General features: G+C 36.7%; 1 protein-coding gene across 2 annotated transcripts in view; it reads right to left on the reverse strand.

Moving 5' to 3' along the window:
* Positions 1-22,167, reverse strand: part of SMYD3 (SET and MYND domain containing 3) — a 399,482-nt gene that overhangs the window by 351,821 nt on the left and 25,494 nt on the right. The window contains exons 1-2 of one of the 2 annotated variants that reach the window (XM_017806574.1): positions 10,883-10,917; positions 400-463 (exon numbers count right to left, since the gene is read on the reverse strand). In XM_017806574.1, coding sequence (XP_017662063.1) covers positions 400-463; positions 10,883-10,902 — 84 coding nt within the window. In that variant the 5' untranslated portion in view covers positions 10,903-10,917. Of the gene's footprint in view, positions 1-399; positions 464-10,882; positions 10,918-22,167 lie in introns of those variants that run through there. The other variant, XM_017806572.1, reaches the window with a different exon arrangement.

Consider the following 22,167-nt stretch of genomic DNA (forward strand, 5'->3'; position numbering starts at 1 on the left):
TGGTTGACAAGACGCTCAACATGACCCGGCAATGCGCAATTGCAGCCCAGAAAGCCAACTGTATCCTGGGCTGCACCAAAAGTAGCGTGATCAGAAGGTTGAGGGTGAGACCCCACTTGGAGTGCTGCATCCAGCTCTGGGGTCCCCAACATAAGAAGGTCAAACATCATACATTTCAACATAATTTTTATCTATTACACTGATTTTAATCTTGTATTTTTAACTATAAACATATTCAAATAAAACAAGGTGGCATGTTTACACACTCTGTCCAAAACTACAAATAATAAATTGCAGTGTGGAGGTATGACAACATGCAAACCGCAGGCAGACCCTGTAAATAAAGTGTTCAAATGCCTGTTTTCTTAAACCCTCCATAGCTATTATTTTTCATCTTACCTGACAAGATTTACCACAGTATTTAGCAACCTTGCACTGAGAGCATCTGTGCAGATGTTCATTCCTGTTCAGGAAAAAAAATGAAAAAATGTCATAAATACAAATGGAGTTTTGCATTTATCTTTCTTACATAACTAGCAATTTTCAAATATTCCAATGCAAGAAATATACATGGAAAACAAAAATAGTCTAAAATGCACTGTTATGCAAGAAGAAACTGTGTATAATTGTGTTCAAAGCTATATTCACAATCCTTTATTCATGTCACTCAACACCTCTGGGGCCACGTTGGACAAATAGTAAAGTTATAAAATGTGCTTTTGTCATATAGCTATAACTCTGAGGAGTTTGATTTTGTAGATAAAATTATAATTAGAGCTGTGCAATACAGTTAGCTAATCTGTTTACTATCTGAGTCTTAAGCAAGCAAATGTCACTATCTGTCTTAAACAAGACCTTGCTGTGAACCTGCAGTAGTGACATTAAATTTTATAACAGAATCTGAAGTCGACACATCAGCAGAAATTTCTGTTCTGAGAAAATACTGCTGGTCAGTGGACAGTGAGAACAAAATAAAAATTCATGGGGGGAGGATAAAAATCCAATGAAAACCAAAAGGAGAACTATCAGACCTGTACATCACAATCTAAAGGCTAAAAGCACCCTCTGACCGTAATACTGTTTTCTGATGGTGTCTTAATTTACAGTTATATGAGTTAAGAAAATGTCACTGAAGTTCTGCAAATTTTTAGACAGCAAGTAACCATTAAATGTGAAAGCACACACAGACCAAGTCTTGCAACTCAAAAATATAAGTTCAAGTAAAGATATTTACTTCCGATGAGTAGAAATGACACAGATTTTGGGGTTTCTCTCCTCTCTTGTAAAAGATAGTGAACATGAGACATTATTCTGGTAACACTGCAAAGTGTTTGCTTTGATACCTTAACATGCAAGGTTACTTACATGTATTATCATCATTCACCAGGCTGGAAAAACAGTATATGGGGTTTTGTCATTGCTAAAACTCAAGGCAGAAGATTCACATTATAGACACAACCACTATCTGGAGTTTATGGACAACACAACCCTTACTATTTCCCCTCACAATTCCTCATGGCCACCCCTCTACCTTGGTGAAGCACAGTATCTCACTAGGTGCCTCTATTATCTTACAAGAAGCACATGGCTGAAAGCAGCTCAGTTATACCCAAGAAACTGTCACCATGAGCTACTCCTCAGTACTCCCTTCTCCCTTCTTCTACAAGGCAAGGAGAGAAGTGTAGTGATGCCGCTGTTCCCCTCTAAAGGCAATTTTAGTAATGCAATCTTTGAACTGCTGTAGTGCTTTACATTTAGCTGCCTCAAATCTTACTATATGGATTAATTCAGCTTTCCAATTTAATTGGGAGATAACCAAGCATCTAGCACAGCCCATTTCAAACTGAAGGAACAAGTTTAAACAATCAGATGAAGGACCTTTCTCTGCAAGATCCCTGGTACATCGGTACCAGGTGTGATCTTTTCACTTGCACTCCCAACTGATGCAACTAAAAGAAGGTGTAATTCCCTGTCTCTGCTGTCATCAACAGAAAACTCCACTGCCATTGTCAGCAATCTAGAGGCTGAATACCATATACTCAGATTCCCTACTCAACTGCTTTAAAACATGACCTTTATTTCTTCTTTTACTTACACTGCTCAATTGTTCCCAAATTTTAATTTTATGGGTGACTTCAAAAAGGTTTAACACTATCCAAAGGCCACATCCCAAACAGGCAGTACCAATATGCCCACAATGCCCAAATATGCCCAAACTTCAGCCCAGAACTTCTGGATAAACAATGTAGCCCACTTACTTCAGCTGCAACACTCAAATTATCAAGAGTAGGGGCAGAACACCAGAAATACCACAGAGCATCCTCTAGCACAAAGTAACCTCTCCTTTTCTTTAAGTCCCACAAGTGGGAAAGGTATTTCAATGATATTTCAAATTTTTGCTACGTTTGAATTATTAAAAATAAGAGTTTATGCACGATCTTAGAACTCTTACAAGCATTTGGGGAGTTTAGATAGCTGCATTGGTCAAAGATTAAGAATAGCATTATGAACAGGTCCTTACAATCAAGTAACAATCTTTTGTACTGCATAAAAATCCTTATTGTGTTGCACAATGTTTTGTAGGCATTCATACTAACTACCAGTAAAACAGTAATTTATAAATATTTCAGATCAAAGTACGCATTTTGCTACTGCATTCTTTACCTTCCTACCTGCAAAGCCAGCCCTGGAGACTGAAAAAACTAGCAACTGCCATAAACAGAATCTAAAATCTTGTATATGCTCAATAGGTTTTTGACTTTAAGGTGCAATGCCTAAGGATGACTTAGAGTTAGAAACAAGTGTGAAATCTTCATTTTGTCAGCTGGGGAGAACTGCTTCATTTTCAAGGTTGACCAATGACACAACTTTAACTACCTTATGATAGAGGAATGTATATTTCTCAGTTTAGATTAGAAGCTCATATCAGAGTAATTTGGGGAAAAAACACACTTCAGTAAAATAATTACTGTAAACAAAAAAAACCCAACCAAACTAAACAAAACAAACAAACGAGGAAGTAAAACAAAAAAAAGGCGGGGGGGGAGAAATTCAGCCAAACAGAAATGCTGTTTCATCAATTTGGATATCAGAAGCAGTTCAGGTATGAATAAATGCTTGTAAATTATGCAGAGAAATTCTTTCACACTGAGACAAGTTCTAACACATCTTTCAATACCAAGCAGCACTTCGTATCAAGGACATAAAAGAATCATTTATAAAAAATCCACATCTTCTTTCTAGATATTTCACATTTTACATGATACATTAATTTTTTTCTAAACCTACACCTTTCAAATTGACTTTCAAAACTGAAAGATGACATTACAAGAATTTTAAATTGTTTAGCTATCGCTTTTTTACCTTCAGAGTCTGCCAGTGAATCATTCACAACATTGCAGGCAACGTTACCAATAAAAATCTGCCTACCAACCTAGAACAGAAAAAGACAGCCATGCAGCTAGAACTGTGGTTTGCTGTCCAGCTCCCCATATGCACAGCCACAGTCCTCGAGATGGTCACTCTGCAGTGTCCAGAGTTCCCTTCTACAAGTCTGTTCTACCCGGCTGTGCAGAGTGCCAGAGAGGTCACAAAGGAGCTTTTGGCCTCTCTCTTTCTAGATAACTCCTTTGTACTCGATATTCTACACCCAGTAGCTCCTATGAAACTTCTCTTTATCATTATATAGTATTATCTGAATGACTAAGTGCTCACCTTACTGCAGAACGACTGAGCAAAACAATTTTGAAGGCAGAACTTTCTTTTGTCCCAAATGCTATTCATCAAAACACAGAAAACAGAGTTTGGAGTTCAGTAACAGAGCATATGCAATTTTAGTCCCATACACATTAAAGTACCAAAAAGTCTCAGCAGCAATGGCTAAAACACAGATTTTCAAAGAGTAATTATAACTTTCTGGAGCCCGAATTTAAATGAATGAATGCCCACAACTATCGGAGAAGTCTCTCTTATAGTTTTCCCATTCTTCCATCAGAAGGCTAGATCTAATAACCTTAATATACTGCAAGCATACCTTGCTTGATATATCTCATGGTATTTTTCCAAGAGATGCCAGGACTTACTGGAATCATCGGTGTTAAGTCACCAACAAATATTCAGTCTTGGTTTTGTAAAACAATTAGTAGACGTCACCAAAAAGCACCAAACTCCTTCAGCAACCACAGAACTTTCAATACTTTACAGGATTATTTCCTTCATGTTCTTTGTCCCTAAGGGTTAATGATGCTGCAGTAACAAACACATGCATACACAGAAATCTAAGGATCATCACTTAATTTTTTGTCAAACTGACACTATCAATCAGATTATCTGAATAAGCTGACTCCCTCCTGGTGTCATATAATGAATGAATTATCCATTCATCTTTGTGGCTTCTTTGAATGACAGGCAGATGTAGAATGCCTGTCAGAGAGCTGAACAGTAAAGCTACTAATGAAATCATTGCTTTCCCTTCCAATCCTTCTCCCCCTTCCTGGACTAAAAAAGCTCCTTTGGATTTATAACATTTATGAATCTTGCTACATGACATTTTGAATGTAGAAACAGCATGATCTAAAACACTGATTCTCAAATTCTTTATATTCAGATTCATGTATTCATACATAGAGGGCCTGTGTATTTTAGAACATTTTAAGAAGTGAGACAATGTCCCTAGTTTATTCCTGTCCTTCTCAATATTTTTATGTCATAAGCTTTATTAAAAGAACTTTAAAGTCACTGTTAAATACTTCCATGCATTTCTTATTACCTGTAAACTTCATCTGAAGATAGTGTCAGGTTCCTCACAAGTTATCTACTGCATCTCACCTAATGTGACTAATTTTATGGATGAGAAAGTGCACAAAATTTGACCTAATACTTTAATCTCTGGAAAAGTTTCTGCTGCAATATAAAAGGAAAGGAAGATGCAGCAATTGAAAATAACTTATTACTTTTCCAATACAGTGTAAACAAGATTTTCCAAATCACCACAATCCCTTATGAAATGACAAGCACAACTGAGGATCTTAGCCTGTACTTAAAAAAAAAAAAAAACAAAACAAACACACATACAAACAAAACCACAACCACCAAAAAAAAAAGAAATCAAAACTCACATGAATAAAGTAAGCAGGTTGTCAGTTACCCTCTAGTGTGGTGTTAGCAGTCAGGTTAGCGTGGCGTTACAGTCAGGTTGAGAATCTGTACCCTCAGGAATTTGGATATTACTAAATATTTTCATCATTACTGTCTAGAAACACCATTCATAGAATTAGCTCTCACAGTGTGTACCAAGAAGGCAAAAACCAAACATGAATGTAGAGGTGGGTAGAGGAATTCCCAAGGGACTGATATGGAGAGGAGACAAAAGAAAAATCTGAGACAGGAAAAAAACTAGTAAGACAGCTCAACTGGAAGTGCCCTAGTAGGCACACCCTCCCCAGCAATATAGTTTCACCTTTTGTTTTTTAACACATTTAAAAACTTAAGAAGAAGGTGCCAAGTCTGAATCACAGAGTGAAAAGGTTGACAAGGGTTTGTCTGGACCTTCAGGCCCTATCAGAGCCACACCTGCACTCTCACAACTTAAAAAATATCAGCCCTTATAAAAACAACACAAAATACTTCTGCTTGCTAGGAAGTGGATTAATATATTTTAAAATACCACAACAAAAGCCAACCAAATAAAATTAGACTACTTAATTTATAATGGAAATATGCATCTACAATTCTGTGCTGATTGCAGACACTTGACTTTCAGCCCTACTCACAAGATAAGTGTCAGATATAACAGAACATTTGATTATCAGATTGCATTCAACACACCTTTCTATGTAGTTTATTCACACTTCTGTTTCCACAGCTTGCAGGAAAAAAGGACTATCTCACACAAATACCCTAATGCATTTTTGTTGATATTATTTTTCAGCTAATAATACATGTAACAAAAGAGCAGTTCTTTCAGATGTGTATCATAGTGAACTAATTTTCTGAACAAATTCTTAGACCTTTGTAATTCAGTCAAACCTGTCAAGGGCATAAAGTCTACCTGGATTTTCTCGAGTATGTGCATTCGAGACCTGTCACAAGGTGAAAGCAATCAATACTTACAATAAGCAAACAAGTCATTCATTATTTTATCTAATATGCTTCTATTTTCTAATAATAAAAATAAAGTTGTGAACAGCAAAGAGCCATTTTACATTTGGCAGATTTCAGAGCAGAGGGGTTATGTTAAATGCAATTACAACTTTCTTTCCTCATCTCTCTTCCAGTAGAAAAATAGTGTGGTGCAGCGACACAGTTGGCCCCCAGTTGACCCACATGGGCACCAGGCACTGTTGGGGACAAGGACGAACAGTGCTGAGGGCCAGGCGGCAAAAACCCCAGGGCACACGCCTCTGCAACATCCCAAATCCAAGCCCTTGGCAAGCAACAACTCTCTGCAGCCAGATAACCATGCCCACAGCCAGGGTTCCCAGCACCTCTGGTGCCCTGGGAGCCCACTTGGGGCAGCTTGGCAGGCTCATGGCTTCCCCCCTTCTCCTTTGCCAGGGCCCTCGATCTGCTCTGCAATTGAGCATGAGTTGGCAGAGGAGAAGCCATCTTTCATAAGCCCCAAGGCCCACAGCCTCTGAAATAAGGCTGACAGGGTTTTCTGCCCTAAGGTTATTGTGCACACTGCTCTCAGGTCCCACATTGGATCTGGGCGAATATGAGCAAACCACGTAAGAACTCTGTGTTCCTAAAAGTCATGAAAAAATCTCACATGTTGTCCACTTGCATGCTTCATTATGTGAAGTATATGAATTAATCTTTTTTAACCTAACAGCAGCACTGGGAAGAAATAGCTTTCTGGGACGTAGTAAGAATGACAAAAAACTAGAGTTAAAAGATAGCAACTACAGCTAATCATTAATTATCAGAGTCACTTATTTAAGCAAGAACTAAGAATTTCTATATAAGGAAAACACACCTACTTTATTTCCAGATATAATGATCATCTACTTCATACTTCAACATAGAAGAGATATTGCACTGTTGAGGTTAAAAAAAAAAAGGGGGGGGAGAAAATGTGAATAACCAAAGGACCTACCCTGTGATAACAGCTTAGTTAAGGCAATTTCTACTCCAAAGCACACCACCTACTCACAGAAATAAAAATTTAGGCATTCGGGATGACTTCACATAACTTAAATCTTGGCTTCTGAAGTCTTACATGTCATCCTGAATGCCCACATTCGCTGCTGTTTTCTGTAATTCTTGTTACACTGAGCCATATATTTAACCCCCAAAACATTTCTGCATACATTCTACAAGGAAAAATCAGAATTCAAACAGACGAGGAGAGAAATGATCCTTCTGCTTAAATGGGTATCAGTTCTGTTCAAATCTTACAAATATTTTTTACAAATGTATTGTCCATACTTGGTTTTAGAATATACACTCAACAGGTGTATGAGTCATATGACTTCAGCTGACATGAGGTTCTGTATCTTATTTTTTCTCTGGTCTTGTGTGTTACATATATTTCCCATCATTCTTTTCTGTGTCTTGATTTTTCTTCTGAGAAATATCTTGTCTGCTAATTGTGAAAAACATTTTCTAAATAAAAACTTGCAAGGATCTACAGTCATTTCCTCATTGCAGTATGATCTGACAACTTATACTGGAATTTTAGCTTTTTCTTCTTTTGGAGGTTGCAGGAGCCAAAGCTAAGGCTGTAAAAAACAACAAAAAGGCATCCAATGGGTAGATTTTCATTTATTTCTATGTAGAATCTGGTCTTTGCGTTCACTCAGTGATTTAAGTATTGCTGAATTCTGGTAAGAAAATATTTTTCAAAACTTCTTTGCACTATTTTGAAAAAGATCGATTTTTTTAAAATATCCAACATTCACAGAATGGTGGAAGATTCCTTGCTGAAACTGAAAAGTTATCTAAAGCCAAAAAGAGATGATGCTCCCATGGTTAAACTGGGGAAAAAAAAAACCCACTCCATTGATTTTCCGAAAATAGAGCCACTAAAAGTGTAGTATTTATTCTGATACAACCAATAACAGAATTATACAAGCTGGTAAATAATAAAAAGCTTCAGATGCAGTGCTTTCCAATAAAATTTGTTATGGAACTTACAAGAAATACTTAAAAATATGGCCCTCAAACAGGCATGAAATTTAATCTTACCTGTGAATTCTACTTCTTCAGTCAACATTTACTCCTTATCCTAATCTATGCAAGGAAATATAAGATAATCTCTTTACTGAAAACCAAAAGAAAATTTACCTCAGAAGTAATTTCTGAGTACGAGGCTCTTTAACTTGTTCGGGAGAAGCACTCAGCATCTCCCAAAACAGTGATTTTTTTTGTTCTAGAAGACCGACTAGCTTTGGAATAAAATACCTTTTTCATTTATAATTGTGTGTATATGTACCCACACATGACACCCAGACACGACACTATCAACATGCATGATGAACAGAATAAACACCATCACAACTGAAATGAATGGTTGTGTGAAAATACTGCAATTATCCCCCCCAACCAAACTCACAACTGTTCCCCACTGAGAGCACTGAAGCAGAAACACAGCAGAAGTTTGCTCCAAGAACATCAGGTAACTACTACAAATTGTCTCCAGCATCTACTTGCCCTGCAAAGCTACTTTGACACAATTTCCCTCAAATCAAGACCATCTCCAGTGTTTGCCTGCAGTGGGCACACCAACATGCCTCCAGCAATTTCAGGCTTAAACAGATTATTTTCAGTCACCCAGTACATTCATTTCACCTTGGGATTTTAATCAAAGAAGAAAGCCAAACACTGAGGAAGACCAGATTATATTTCACAATATGAAAAGGTCATATCTATAACTTAGAAAGTTGTAAAAAAAAAAAGCTACAGGCAATATTTTTAAACGCTCATTTCTGGAACATGTGGTTAAAATCCAGCAAAGCCAAGTATAACAAAACATCCCATCTTTCACTTTTCCCTATAAAAATGATAAATTTGTTCATTAATCTGCTGCATGTGCAAGTAGCTTTTTCTTCAACCCATAGGTCAACATTCCACCAAAACAAAGCTGTTACTCTAAAATACCATACTGATGTAAATATTTACATCCTGCTAGTATTACCCCCTGGATCATATGCATGCATGATTTTCAGTGAAATACAAGCTCCTCTGACCCTCTCAGAGAAGAATATTTTCATTAGCTTTTTTCTTTCTTAGCTCCTTCCCTTCTTTACCATATTCATATTTTTAGCATACACATTTTTTAAGAGGTCCTGCAATACCTATTTACTTGCTTTTCTTTTTTCCAAATATGAACATCTGCACCCAAAAGTCCTTTCATTCCCTATGGAACGTATTTGGAAAGTGATGAACAAAAAATAAAATATTTCAGGCAACAAACTTGGACAGAATAGTAATAGAGATGGGCTCAAAATAAATTGCAGTACATTTTGCCCTGTAGATTTAGAATTGGGAAAGGATATACATCAAGTGAACTTCTCATTTTCAACCTGCTCAGCCCTTATGGTCAGATCACACTCAGGTAAGATTCAAATGCAGGTGACTGGGATAGAATAGTCAGTTATGCTTACTTATAAGATGAAAAACCTACAAAACTAGAAAACGGGAGTAAAACACAGGAAAAATGTGTTTCTATCAAACAGCAGAAAGGGCTGAGGCCATAGAGAAACCGATTCATGAATATACTGGCACAGAACTCAGAGAAACAGCTTATTTCCCCTTTGCTCAGGTGTAATCTGATATCATGAGGTCTTGACAAGAACACTTCGGCTAGCTTGCATGAACTAGATGCTCGTAAAATCCCGCTGAAGACTTTTGTATAGGAAGAATGTGAAAATGTTCTTGACATCAATAACTCTGTTTCCTGCCTCCATCCAGCCCTCCAGAGCAGGATGGTTTTTTGCTGTAATTGTTCCTCTTGGGAAGGTATTTCATACTAGCACAGGAATAGCAATGCTACATAGAAATTATTCAGAAAATGCAGAATATACATATAATATTTATTATTGACTCCTATAAGGCGGTTAAAACAAAATTGTTATTTTCATTACAGCTGCTTTAAACCATTAGTAATGGAAAGAAAGATCTTCAAGCAGGACTAAGCATATAATAGCTAAACATTGAAGATGTTAGAACTGACCTAAAGTCCATCTATAGTGCCAGACTGCCTGAAAGAAATCTATTAAAAAATGTAGTCACAAAACTTTTCACAGCTCAAAGCATAAAGTCCTTAATGATTCACCAGAGTCTCCATCTTGTTCTCAAAGATCTTTGTAATGTTTAATTAACCCGTTTGCACTGAAACTGCTGCAAACACGCCCAAACTCAGTACTCAGCTCAGGCACCACAGGCAGAGTGCCTGCAGGAAAGCACAAGGCAGGGCATGGTGCTGCCCAAGGCAGCAGTAAGCACTCAAGCATCTCAAAGAGCCAAGGGCCTCTGGCAGAGCACCACCCAAACGGCGGAAAGCAAATGAGAGTACGTGAGCTAATAAGCAGTCCCATTGCTCTGTGTGCAGTGCAGACACAAGTTGCTTTCAAGGACTCTGCCAAGTATGCCACTGGAACAGGCATGCAAATACCAAGGCTGAAGTGTGTGGCCATATTTGTTCACCTCTTGTTTGCTTCCTCCCACATTTTGCTGGTGTCAATGCGCCTACAGAAGCAGGACAAGGTCCCAAACACATTTCTTGCTCAATATTCTAAATTTAAGAGTCACAGACATGGTGAAGCCAGCCAAGGTGCTGTGACTGCTGATCTGAAAAAGCCTCCACAGGACCAGAGCCTTCCCACTCCAAAATAAACAGCCAAGGGAAGTCATAAATCAGTTCCACATCACTAATACTTACTCTCTGTACTCTGGTGACATCTGATGGCTAAAAGTGTAATAGATGTTTCTTCAGTTTCAAAGAGCAGTAATCCAAGTTTCTCTTTTCCTTTTTTTTAGTAGTGAAGCAAAAAAAAAAAAAGTCACAAGTGCCTCTTTAGTTATAGTGACAGCTCTGCATTTTCAGAAAAAAGGTAATTATAATTTAACAGCTGAGAGCGGTAGTTTTAGTTTGCCTCAGACTACTTACCACCCTACATATCTATTAGTAAGTAAGCAAAACCTATACACCCTTCAAGGTTCTCAAATTTGTCCACTTGCAGCAGAAAGGTCTTTTTAAAGAAATTGGCCTGATTCAGAAGTGTATTTTGTGACTCCATGTCATCACTAGCTTCAGAACAAGCTCTCCTGCTGAAGAATTAACATTTTGACCAGGAAGACATCTAACCCTAGGAGTAATCCTGAAAATTTCCATAGCACTAACTGACATGCTTGAAAAAATGCACATGCTTAGGCATGCCTGTAAATGGCAGCCCTCTCTCACAAAATGGTTCTGCTATTAGTATTGTTGCATTTCTAACTATAGTCAATACCTTCATAAAAGATACTTATTCAAATTAAGGAAGTGTCCAAACAATTTAATGTCTCCCCGACACTACTCGCTATTTTAGAGAGGAAGCACAGATAATACCACAAAAAAAAAATTGAATACCTTGTGGTGGAACTGTAAAAATGGAGATAAAACTTGAACTACTTTTGTTCAATCTTAATTTTTTATTAAAAATTCCCACATCTTAAGTGAAAACTTCTCCATTTCTAGCTCAGTTTATCAAGCAATATAACAATGATGTTGCATTAACATGAGAAATAACCAAGTGTTTTTTAAAAATCTAAAGCTAATATTTTAATTAAGAAATTGATTTATTAATTAAGTCATGGGAATTTCAACATACAACATGCTTCCCTACTCTTAGCTATTGGTTCTCATGTTTCTCTTACAACATTCCATAGCAAATGTTAAAAGAAGAGGAGCTGTCAAGCCATAATATCTTTCATAAGATAAGAGACTGTCATCTACTTTCCTGCTGATTTGTCCCAATCATAATACAACAGTGCACACATTTCCATTTCAGAAATTGCCATTGGTATTGAAGAAGCTTCAAAGAGGGATAGACACAGCAAGGAGGTTTAAACTAATAAGGAGAATCATAAATTTATATGGATTGGTCATGGATTTTGCACAATTATCTAGTTAAAATTGTTTTTTATGTTCCAGAAAATATTATTTTTACATCACTATAAGTCTTCAGTTAAATCTCATTTTCTCCATGGCCAAGAAACATGGGCCTTTAATCATGATATCACAGCTTTAGCAATGGGTCAAGAGTGAAATCAGATTATTTGTTTCAGTTGAACAACCATGGACTGAGACTTTGCAGAGCACAGTACAAGAAAATGAGAAATATGTTATTCCTTATTTGCAAAGGAGCAAAGCGAAGGTTTATTGTGATAGGCAATTGCTGGGAGAGAGCTAGAGTTTTGGTAATGTATGTCAGTGATGATATGGCTTTATCGATATCAGTAAAAGTTAAATAATCAACAGCAATGTTCTGCTTTGCAGAATAGAAGAAATGCTTGCAGTACACGTTTGAGAAACATGAGCCTCTGGTAATTTCTGAAGTCAACCATGCCTCAAATCAATGAGCTGAAAAAGCCTTTTAAGGAGAAATGATCCATCACAACCCCACTGTTTTATAAAAACTTCACTTTCATCAAGACTGCAAAATAAAAAGATTTTTTCAAGTGTGTATATATTCTTATCCATATATATACAATCTCTACTGGCATTTTATTGCTATTCAGAATTTTTCATCTCATATTTGCTATTTCCTCCAGTGTCTCCCAAAAACATTACACTCTCATTCCTCACCTTTCCTGAACGTGCACCACACTCCTGCAGTAACATAATGAAACTCAGAAGAGGTTCCTCACTACCTTGGGCACCTGCCCCCCTTGCCAGCTCTGTTGGTACACACAGGTGGTTCATTCACATTAGAAAGGCCAGTACAGTATCAGAATGATCTACATAAACCCCACATTTAGCTTATTTTATGGCTTGAATTCTGGGTTCCAGTCAAACTTCACATCCAAATTGGTTATTCTGCCTTTATAAATGGAGGGAGAGCCAGGCGTCCTTCTACTGTGCGTGCTTCACTCAAAAGCATTACAGCATGCCAACAACTTTAAGTAGCTTATGTTAAGTCCCCACTGTTGTTTCATGATGGCAATAGGTCCTTAAGCTAAAACTGATTTGAGTATTTGTTATGAAACCATCAATGTGTGTTAGCTGTACATCAGAAGTGCAGAAGTCCTCCACAGGACAGCTGAAAGACCAGGAGACTTGCAGAGGCAAACACCCGACTTCTGGTTCCTCAGGCTGTGCAGGAAATACTCGCCGAAGTAGCTAATTTTTTAAGGTGTGACCAAAAAAAGCAAAACTGAAATTGTCAATATAAAGAGTAGGAGATTCAGGTGTAGTTTTGAGTTTAGGGATTTTTCTTTTGTTTCATTTTAATCAAGAGACTGGCTCCTCTGTTTGCTTAGACTGGGGTTATTCCTAACTAGTAAGTGGATCGAAGCCTCTGATTAATTTCACATATTTTATTAAAACAGTTAAAAGGACCCAAATTACACCTACAATTTTAGCTGAAAGAACTCTACATGAAGAGACTCCACTTCTCCTTCTGGTGGACTCCTCAAAACCAGAATACACCATCTAAAAAAGAGATCAGTTGGGTTCACTGAGATGTGGCAAAGGGAACACAGCTCTATCAACTACAAAAGAGTTCCACTACTAAAATATTTTCCTGAAGAATACAAGCACTTTTGCATTTATAAGTGTTAATGCAAAACAAAAATTATAAAAACATTTTAATACAGGAAGGATAAAATTAATAACAAAAAGGTGAAAAAAATCTTTAACCCACCACAATGCAGCTCCTATTACCATGGCAAAATTCAGCTTTAAAGATGGCGAGATTTCTTCACAGCTGCAAACATGAAACAAAATTCTATTCAGTCAAGGAACCACTTAGATTTCAAATCAGAAATCTAACCTCTAGATGATCCACACTGATTTGGGTTATTTATCTTAAAAGTAAATTCTATTTTGAAAATGACATGTAGTGCATATTCTTCTGGTATGATGGCTTTCATATCATAGGCTGATGAACAGGGTGGTGAAAAGGTTATGTTTAAAGAACCTATGTTTGTTCAGGGCTGTCAATTAGAAAAATTACCTATTTTAATTAAGCTGTGTTCTTACTTCAAAATAATTCTTATTTTCTTCTTAAAAGCAGATTGAATTTACAGTCTGCTATTACATTGGTATTTCAGCTGTTCTGGAAAAACCTCACCCAGCCGGGTTGAGTCATGGCATCTCCTCTGCTGTGCACTAGTGTTACCAAAGTCAGGCCAAGTACATGCTGGTTATGTGACAAATAATAAAATGGGTTAGTTTCACATTTTGTAGAAATTTCTAATTTCTTCACAACAGAAACTGTCACAAAACCTGAAAAGCTTTCCTTTATGTTAGATAGACAGACAGATGTATGCCAGGTGTTTCCAAACTAAGATACATTAAATTGGGAGGTTATATAGAAGACACAGACATAGAACATTTGTTGCATCAGGACCATGTGTTTGCACTTCACATAAGGCTACTTTTTCACCTAATTTAATAAAAAGTTCCCAGCATGATATGAGATCTTTGCACTGTTGAAGATGAGCCCTTGCACAGGAGATTGAAAAGAAAAAAAAACAAACCACACAAAACACTCTCAAATTCTTAGGCTCTGACAACCCTAACAAAACAAACAAACAAACAAATAAACAAACAAAAACAACAACAAACAAAAGCAAACAAACAACCTACAAGTTCAGGTTTTGGACCAAAAAAAAAAGCCAAAGAACAAAACAAAACAGAAACTCAAACATGATAAGGTAAGGACTGATGGATCAACCAGACACACAATATTCTTAAATTATTTTTCCGCATTCCTTGTCCTAAACTATGGGTTAGGTGAACAGCAGCAGTGTCTCAACCCAGTGAGAGACAGCAGAATTCCTTAGCCTATCTGAAGGGAAAGGGAAACTGCAAGGTTCATATTTGCAAAGACTTTTAAGAAACTTGGGTGGAAATCTGGATTAGAGCATATTTGGTATTAATTGTTCTTGTAAAATTCATGAACCTTGAAAACGTTTGTGAACATTTTAAGCTAAAATATTAAGTGAGTTTCCAAGACTAATTTGTGTTGGCAGTGTTTAAGACAGAATTACAAACAGATGTTTTATGTCTGTCTGAGGAACTAAGGAATTTGGGGACAAAAGTCTCCTGAACAATTAATAATATTGCCAAAATCAATAAATGTGCAGTCATCTGCTAAAACTAAGTATATATAAACACATAACTCCAACCAAAGTACATATCCTCTGAAAATATGAAACAGATTAACATCAGCTAGATAATGCCAAAACAGTTGTTTTAAGACACTAAAAGAACATGCTACAACTCTATTTTAGAGTGAAATTATTATATTCTTAATAGTGCCACCACATACTAAAAAAATACATATGGGAAAAAAAAAACCCACTGAGACTTGGACTCCGTAAAATATTTGAGAATAAATTATTCTGAAAATCAGAGCCTTAGCTAAGGATAAAAACAGACTATCAATTTATTAGCATTTTTACATAGCCTTAGAGGGTGCTTTTATTTTCAGAGGGACATTGACTTTGAAAAAAAAATTTAAGTTTACAAAAAAAAAAAGTGCAAATATTTTAGAATGCTGGCAAGTAAAAAGAAATCCTAAATTAAGTACATCGTTACATTTAATTTGTGTAGTATTAAAATAACATATTCAGTGTACTGTAAACTAATTGCAAACAGACAAATTGGCAGAATAAAGCATCCTACCATCCTATAATCCTTATAATGTTCAACTGGAATTCTTATAAAGACATAAACCAAAAAATCAGCTTAAGACCATTTTTGTACTGAATTTGTGTATTTTGAAAAAGGAGTTACTCAGTCTTGGATCTCTCCTACTCTTACAATTTTCTAATTCTGTGTAATTACCAAGAAATACAAAAACTCTCATAGCTATGACTTGAAGAAACCAATTAAGTTTCCAAATGCTTATTGGATTTAAACTGTTCCAGCACATTTTGTAAGATGAGAAAAATTTCTGTTTACAAAAGCATATTCAGAATGTACACATCAAAAACATTTACACATTAGCATTTTCTAGTGGAAAACACGTTTGTTAGACGAGTGGACAGCTGCAGGTAAAAATACTGGATAGAGACAACTAAGTAAATGAAAGGAGGAAAACTACCTATTCTGGGAATGAGAACTGGTGTTTTCTCCAATGCTGACTGCTGAGTCCAAAAGACAAAACCTACATAGTAGAATATCATCACCTTGCTGAGCAACACACTTCTCTTGCACCACTGAAGTCTTTGACAAAGTTTTCACCGACCTTGCTACTGCCAGATGAAGGCAGCAGTCAAAAAATAAGTTACACAATTTGGTCCGTTTCTTCCAGCAAGGATTGCTCTCCTCTGACTAGTGAAAAAGTAAATTAGCATTGACATCAAAACCATAACATCTAGGTTTCAGGTCAGACCAGAGTAGATTGACTGTCCACTAATACACCAAAAAAACCCCAAATGAAAACAAAACAAACAAAACCCAAAACAAACAAAAAAAAAAACACCTAACACTTTCTGATGCAGTTAGTTGGAGCAAATGGGGCAATTATGAGCTGCAGCCCCATTGTGCTATGACCCAGCTGAAACCAGCAGTCAAATCAGCAAATCTGAAGTTTCATGCAGCTGCAGTACTCTCCAGTCAGTCACTGTGAAGCACAGCCACACATTCAGCTCTACATTTTGTAACAAAAGCATTTCAAAACCTTAATTTGGGAAAAAAGTCTTTTACAAAAACTTCAGCACTAATGGAAAGCTGTTTTAGTGTTCGCTATTCATAAATAAACCACCTACATAACAATAGCCAGGAATTAGTCCATCCTCCAAATTTAAGACTCACTGATATGTTTGTCAATAACAACTAAAGCTGTAAGCATGACTGATTCAGGAACTGGGAAAACAAAGGAAAAGAGAAAAAGCAGGTATCAGTTAGACCAGTCTAAGGGGAGTTTTCTTAAGATTTTCAACTCAAATTAACAGAGAAGTTTCATGGGAACCATTCTCATGACCCCTTGTAACTCCAAGGAGAAGGCAGTATGCACTGTGGAACTATGCTTACACCATATCTCGATGTAGAAGATCACAGAATCATAAAACTAATTAGGTTGTGTGAAACCTCCAGAAGTCACCATGTTCCACCTCCTGCCCAAAGCAGGGCTGCCTTCAAAGGCTGATCAGGAGGAACACACCTGTTCTGCTCAAATGTAAGCGCCTGCAATCATCAACCCTGCTGGTCTTGCTATACATCTATATATATACATTTATTTGTACTCGTGGTGAGCAGCTACCAACATGAGCTGGTTCACCAATTCCTTTTGGTGACATCCAGGAGCCACTGACATGCAAACTGCCATTTTGGAATCCAGGAGCAGAGGAACAGAGCAGATCACTTGTGCGAGAGCTACTGGTAGAGGTCATTACTTAGCATCAATAAGCACAGGTCACATACATCACTAGAAAATCCAGTTCTTTCAAACTGTCTGAAGACTCCACAGAAATATTATCAAGTATACACGACACATTTTCAGAGTTTCTTTCCACACAACAAAAGAAAAGATTTTGCTAAAAAAAACCACAGACAAAAAAAAAAAAAAACATGAAAAGCAAACATGAATAAAAAAAAACTATCATGAAAAAAAAAGGCAGCAAAGGAAAAATATTACTTTATATATCCACACATTTAAGAATTATATTGTTGAGGAAAAACAGATAGAAAAAGTGGTAACTAAAAGTACATCTAATGCTCATTATGAAAAAATTAATGTACCTATTTATTAAAAAAAATTCAGAATCTATAAATTGCATAATTTTTTGTTACATAGCCAGGAAGCTTACTACATTTAGGATACAAATGTAACATTCTTGCAATTATCTAGCATTCAATAACTACACAAACCCTGTTAAAGAGATAAAGCAGTTCATCAACAATTTTTCAAATCCATTTCAAAGAGGATGGGACATCCATGTACAATAACCTAGTGAGTTTGTGGCAGAGATTCCTCCATTCATCATACCAAAAAAGGAAAGGTAAGGTTATACAGGTAAATAAATATATTAATATCTATATAGATATATATAGATATATTAATATCCATAACTGTCTCCTGTATTTTACTACACAAACATATCCAAATAATCACAAACATAATCCAATAATGTATGAATCAATGCTTTCTTCATGTTCAAGATATGAAACTCTGAAGACAAATTATAATTATACAAATCTTTATTAGAATACATAATTTTAAGACAGTATCTATTTACAGTAACAAGCAGAGGGCAAACATATCCTTAACTAGAGAGGCTCAAATGTTAGTGATGGTTTAAATACAAGATGCAACCTCGAAAGCTACATTCTTGCATTAATGGTTATCTTTTCTGACAATATTTGCAAGTATGCAAGACAGCTTTCTGCCCAAATCCTCCACCCCTCACTTCGCAGGGGGTGAGGGGGAATTCTTTATTTTCTCCCCTCTCACTCGCAGGTTCAATTGAAGCTCTAAACAAACAGGTATCAATGAATTTCAATCACTTCATTGTTTTGAGTTCTGTGCAATGGGTTATTTTCCACAAAGCTGGCACTGGATCAGTGTCATGAATTCTTGAAAATGTTTAGGTACTGGGGCATCGGTATCAATTCTGAACTCATATTAAGAGTAGGAATTTAACTTTTATTTGTTTGGAGAGCAAAAAAACAGAGAATAAAATAGGAAACACAGTAAAATTGTCAAGCAGAATGCAAGGAATGAGGCAAAGCAGACAAGAAAACCAAGCAACTGTAAAAAATCCAAGTTCAGAAGAGCCCACGGGCAGTGTTTTAGGGGAAGAGTCACAGCTTTGGTCACCCACACTGGCAGCAGACCAACGTTTGCAGAAAAAAGTGAACTGGCCAGACTCAGTGCGACACCATCTTCAGCCCTTTGCCTTTCCACCACTGTGTAGTCTGCAAATACCAGCAGAAATACACACAGCATCACAGGTGGACACATGCACCCTGCTTGCCAAGGACATACTGCCTTGGTGATTTGGAGGTACAATTTGGAGCACCCCAATTTCTCTTGAACCACTCTGCTGCCACAAAATTCTTTTGTATGCTGGAGGCTTCCATGAGCTCAAACACCAACAGTATCACCAAGACCTGCCAGTGGCACTGGCATTACACAGTAGGCAGCTTCACTAAATATACTGCTACTTGGGGCACTGATTTAAAGGAAGACAAAGCAACCTGTGAAGGTTTGATACTTAATGGAAGACAAACTCTAGAATAAACACGAGCCAGAATAGTAACACAGACTCACAGATAGGCTTTTTAGGCATTTCATCTCATCTCCATTCGTATGTTACCCCATGATGTACTTTAATAAAATTTGGCAAGAAAATCTTCCAACAAAATAACAGTTGAGCTGTGTTGCATGCCCCACAGGAGTCACACAAAGACTGATGCTCTCACTAATGTATATAAATTACTGCCTGAAGGTTGCACAGATGCTCCACTGGGCATCTGCACAGATGATGTGGTCATTTTGAAAAGCCCTTTTCCAATCTGTTACAGAATACCTGTTTCTAGTTTTCTGACTTGGGGAATAAGCTTTGCCATCAAATGGCTTACTGATAATTGCCTCATGTTCAATCTGTTACAAATAAAATGCATAGCTGCCTCACTTTGAGGAACAGTTGCACATAAAGCAGTTGGAGAACTGACAATAGCATTTAGGTAGATGATAAACCTGGCAATTTAATACATTTTAGAGTCTGCACTTCGGTTCTTCTACACAAGTCATGTGGCTTTTAATAACTGATAAATTTTCTCCTCCAACATAGCTCCAACCATACTGCCTGCGAGCATTAATTATGGACTAATCAATGTTAGCCCATACTTCTTGCTAAATGATTTACAAAGAATAAATAATAAAAGCCTCTTGCAAATGGAAACAGATTACCTCATTATCATAGATTCTGGGTCTGCATTCAACCATTTGCTATCAATGATACCAAGAATTAATCCATAATAAAATTTCTTTGCTCTCTAGTCAAATAGAAGAGAGAAGTGGGTATTTAATCCTTATGCATACAGGGTTGAATGCAAGAGTTCTCAAAGATAACCTTAATTTAGCAGCCAGGTTACTAATAATCACAAACAATATAAAAAAAAATTTAAATTTAAGATCACAGGGACAGAGAATTGTTCCACATATCACTGCTATCTCCATATTATTTCATTTGTGTACAACAATTTACCATGACCCAGGAGCCAAAAATGTCCCCTATAACAGACAAAGCGGTAATAATACAGAAGAATTGATTTCACACTACACCTTGTCATTTAATTTTTCAGATGGTTTACCACTCTTACCTTAAAATTTGGGTTGGGGAAAAAAAGGAGTGTCTTCGAACAACCCCAGTAGATATAAATGTGATTTTTACTGCTTCCTACGCTGCTTATTTCAACAGTGTATTTGTTACCATTTCTGGAAATACCATTTAAGTAGCACTTGGTATCAAAAAGCTGTCTGGAAGGTGCCATGAAACAAGATGTCCCACAGCCCATGGCAAGTGAGCACAAAGGAGACCGATGTGAAGGGGCACCAGCTTGCACAGAGGTCACAGCTCAGACCTATGAGCACCTCCACAAAAAGGGGATGGGCACACAGAAAGAAAAGAGAAAGGGAGTGGAGCGGCACCATCCTGGTGCAGCAAAATACTGCCAACCCTTCTGTGGCCACTCAATGAACAAACAGAAACTGGCCTCAGGCAGAAGCACTGACCTTCACTCCTGTGGTTTTTAAAGGGTATTTGGCTTTTTATTGTGCACACAATTCCAACATCTTTCCCATCTGTCCATGTGCTCACATACACCTCAGTGTTTGCAGGCAAGGTCCTCCTCACGGGTAGGGTTCAGCAGTGCTGCTCTCAGGTGGGAGAACGATAGTTCAGCTGCCTTAACTATGAAACAGGTTGCCCTGACAGTCTATTTTTATTCTGCAGAGGTTTTGTTTCACTTTAATAATCTTTGATTTTTTTTTAATGTACAGTTTTCTTCAAATGTATGTATATATTTGGATTTCACAGAAGCTGGTGATGAGTCAACAACTGCAGGTGAAAAAAACCAAATTTCTGTCAGAAGAAGAAATGTTGATAATTTGACTATTTTGTAGAGGATAGGAATAATTTGCAACTAAATTGAGCTTTGAATGCAACTAAATTAAGTACTCAGCTGCTATATAAGAACTGTATCAGAATAATTACATCCTACTCCAAAAAGAAGAGAAAATTATTATTTGAACATATACCTGGATGTGTATCTGACTAAAGTTACTTTGTTTCATGGAATATTTTTTAATATTTAATATTTTAACATATGCACATACCAGAATCTCTCAAATATTTACCATCCAACCATGCTTGGCCAGAAATACTTTATATATGTAAAAGCTATAAAACAATTTAAAAGGCAATCTGTTGAAGCTTCCATTGGAAATGGCACGCAACTTCCAGTTTTCCTACCTATTTCCCAACCTAACCATGAGACAGACAATATGGGTTAGAAACACAAACATTGAATAAAACACATTATCATCACACTTGTAAATTTAGATTAAACAAGTTCAACAGGAGTTACACTGTACAGAATAAAAGCTTTGTATTATACTCTATTTTTGCCCTAAGGATTATTAACACAGTAACGTTCTCATCATGAAAGTATTATAATTTGTAAACATTAATTGCAGGCATAAATAGCTAAGGCAAATACCCCCAAAATAAACTAGCAATTTATTTTTTAATCACTTAAAAAATTACAAGATATATTAGTTCAAGGGATATGCCTATTAATTATAACCTGAATATTTTTCCTTGCTTACCAAAAATGAGTAAGTCATAGGATAATTTTTGTTCAAAAATAAACACACACACAGACATGAATATGCATGGTCTTTTTTCTTCTTCATCCTTTTTCTAGGGGTCACGTGGCAGCAGCCCAGCTAACCAATTAAAATAAAGATTCAAAATGACATTTGGCAAACTCATTATTTGAATTTT

This window comes from Lepidothrix coronata, unplaced genomic scaffold, assembly GCF_001604755.1.
Source record: "Lepidothrix coronata isolate B3197 unplaced genomic scaffold, Lepidothrix_coronata-1.0 Scaffold16, whole genome shotgun sequence".
Taxonomy (NCBI): Eukaryota; Metazoa; Chordata; class Aves; order Passeriformes; family Pipridae; genus Lepidothrix; species Lepidothrix coronata.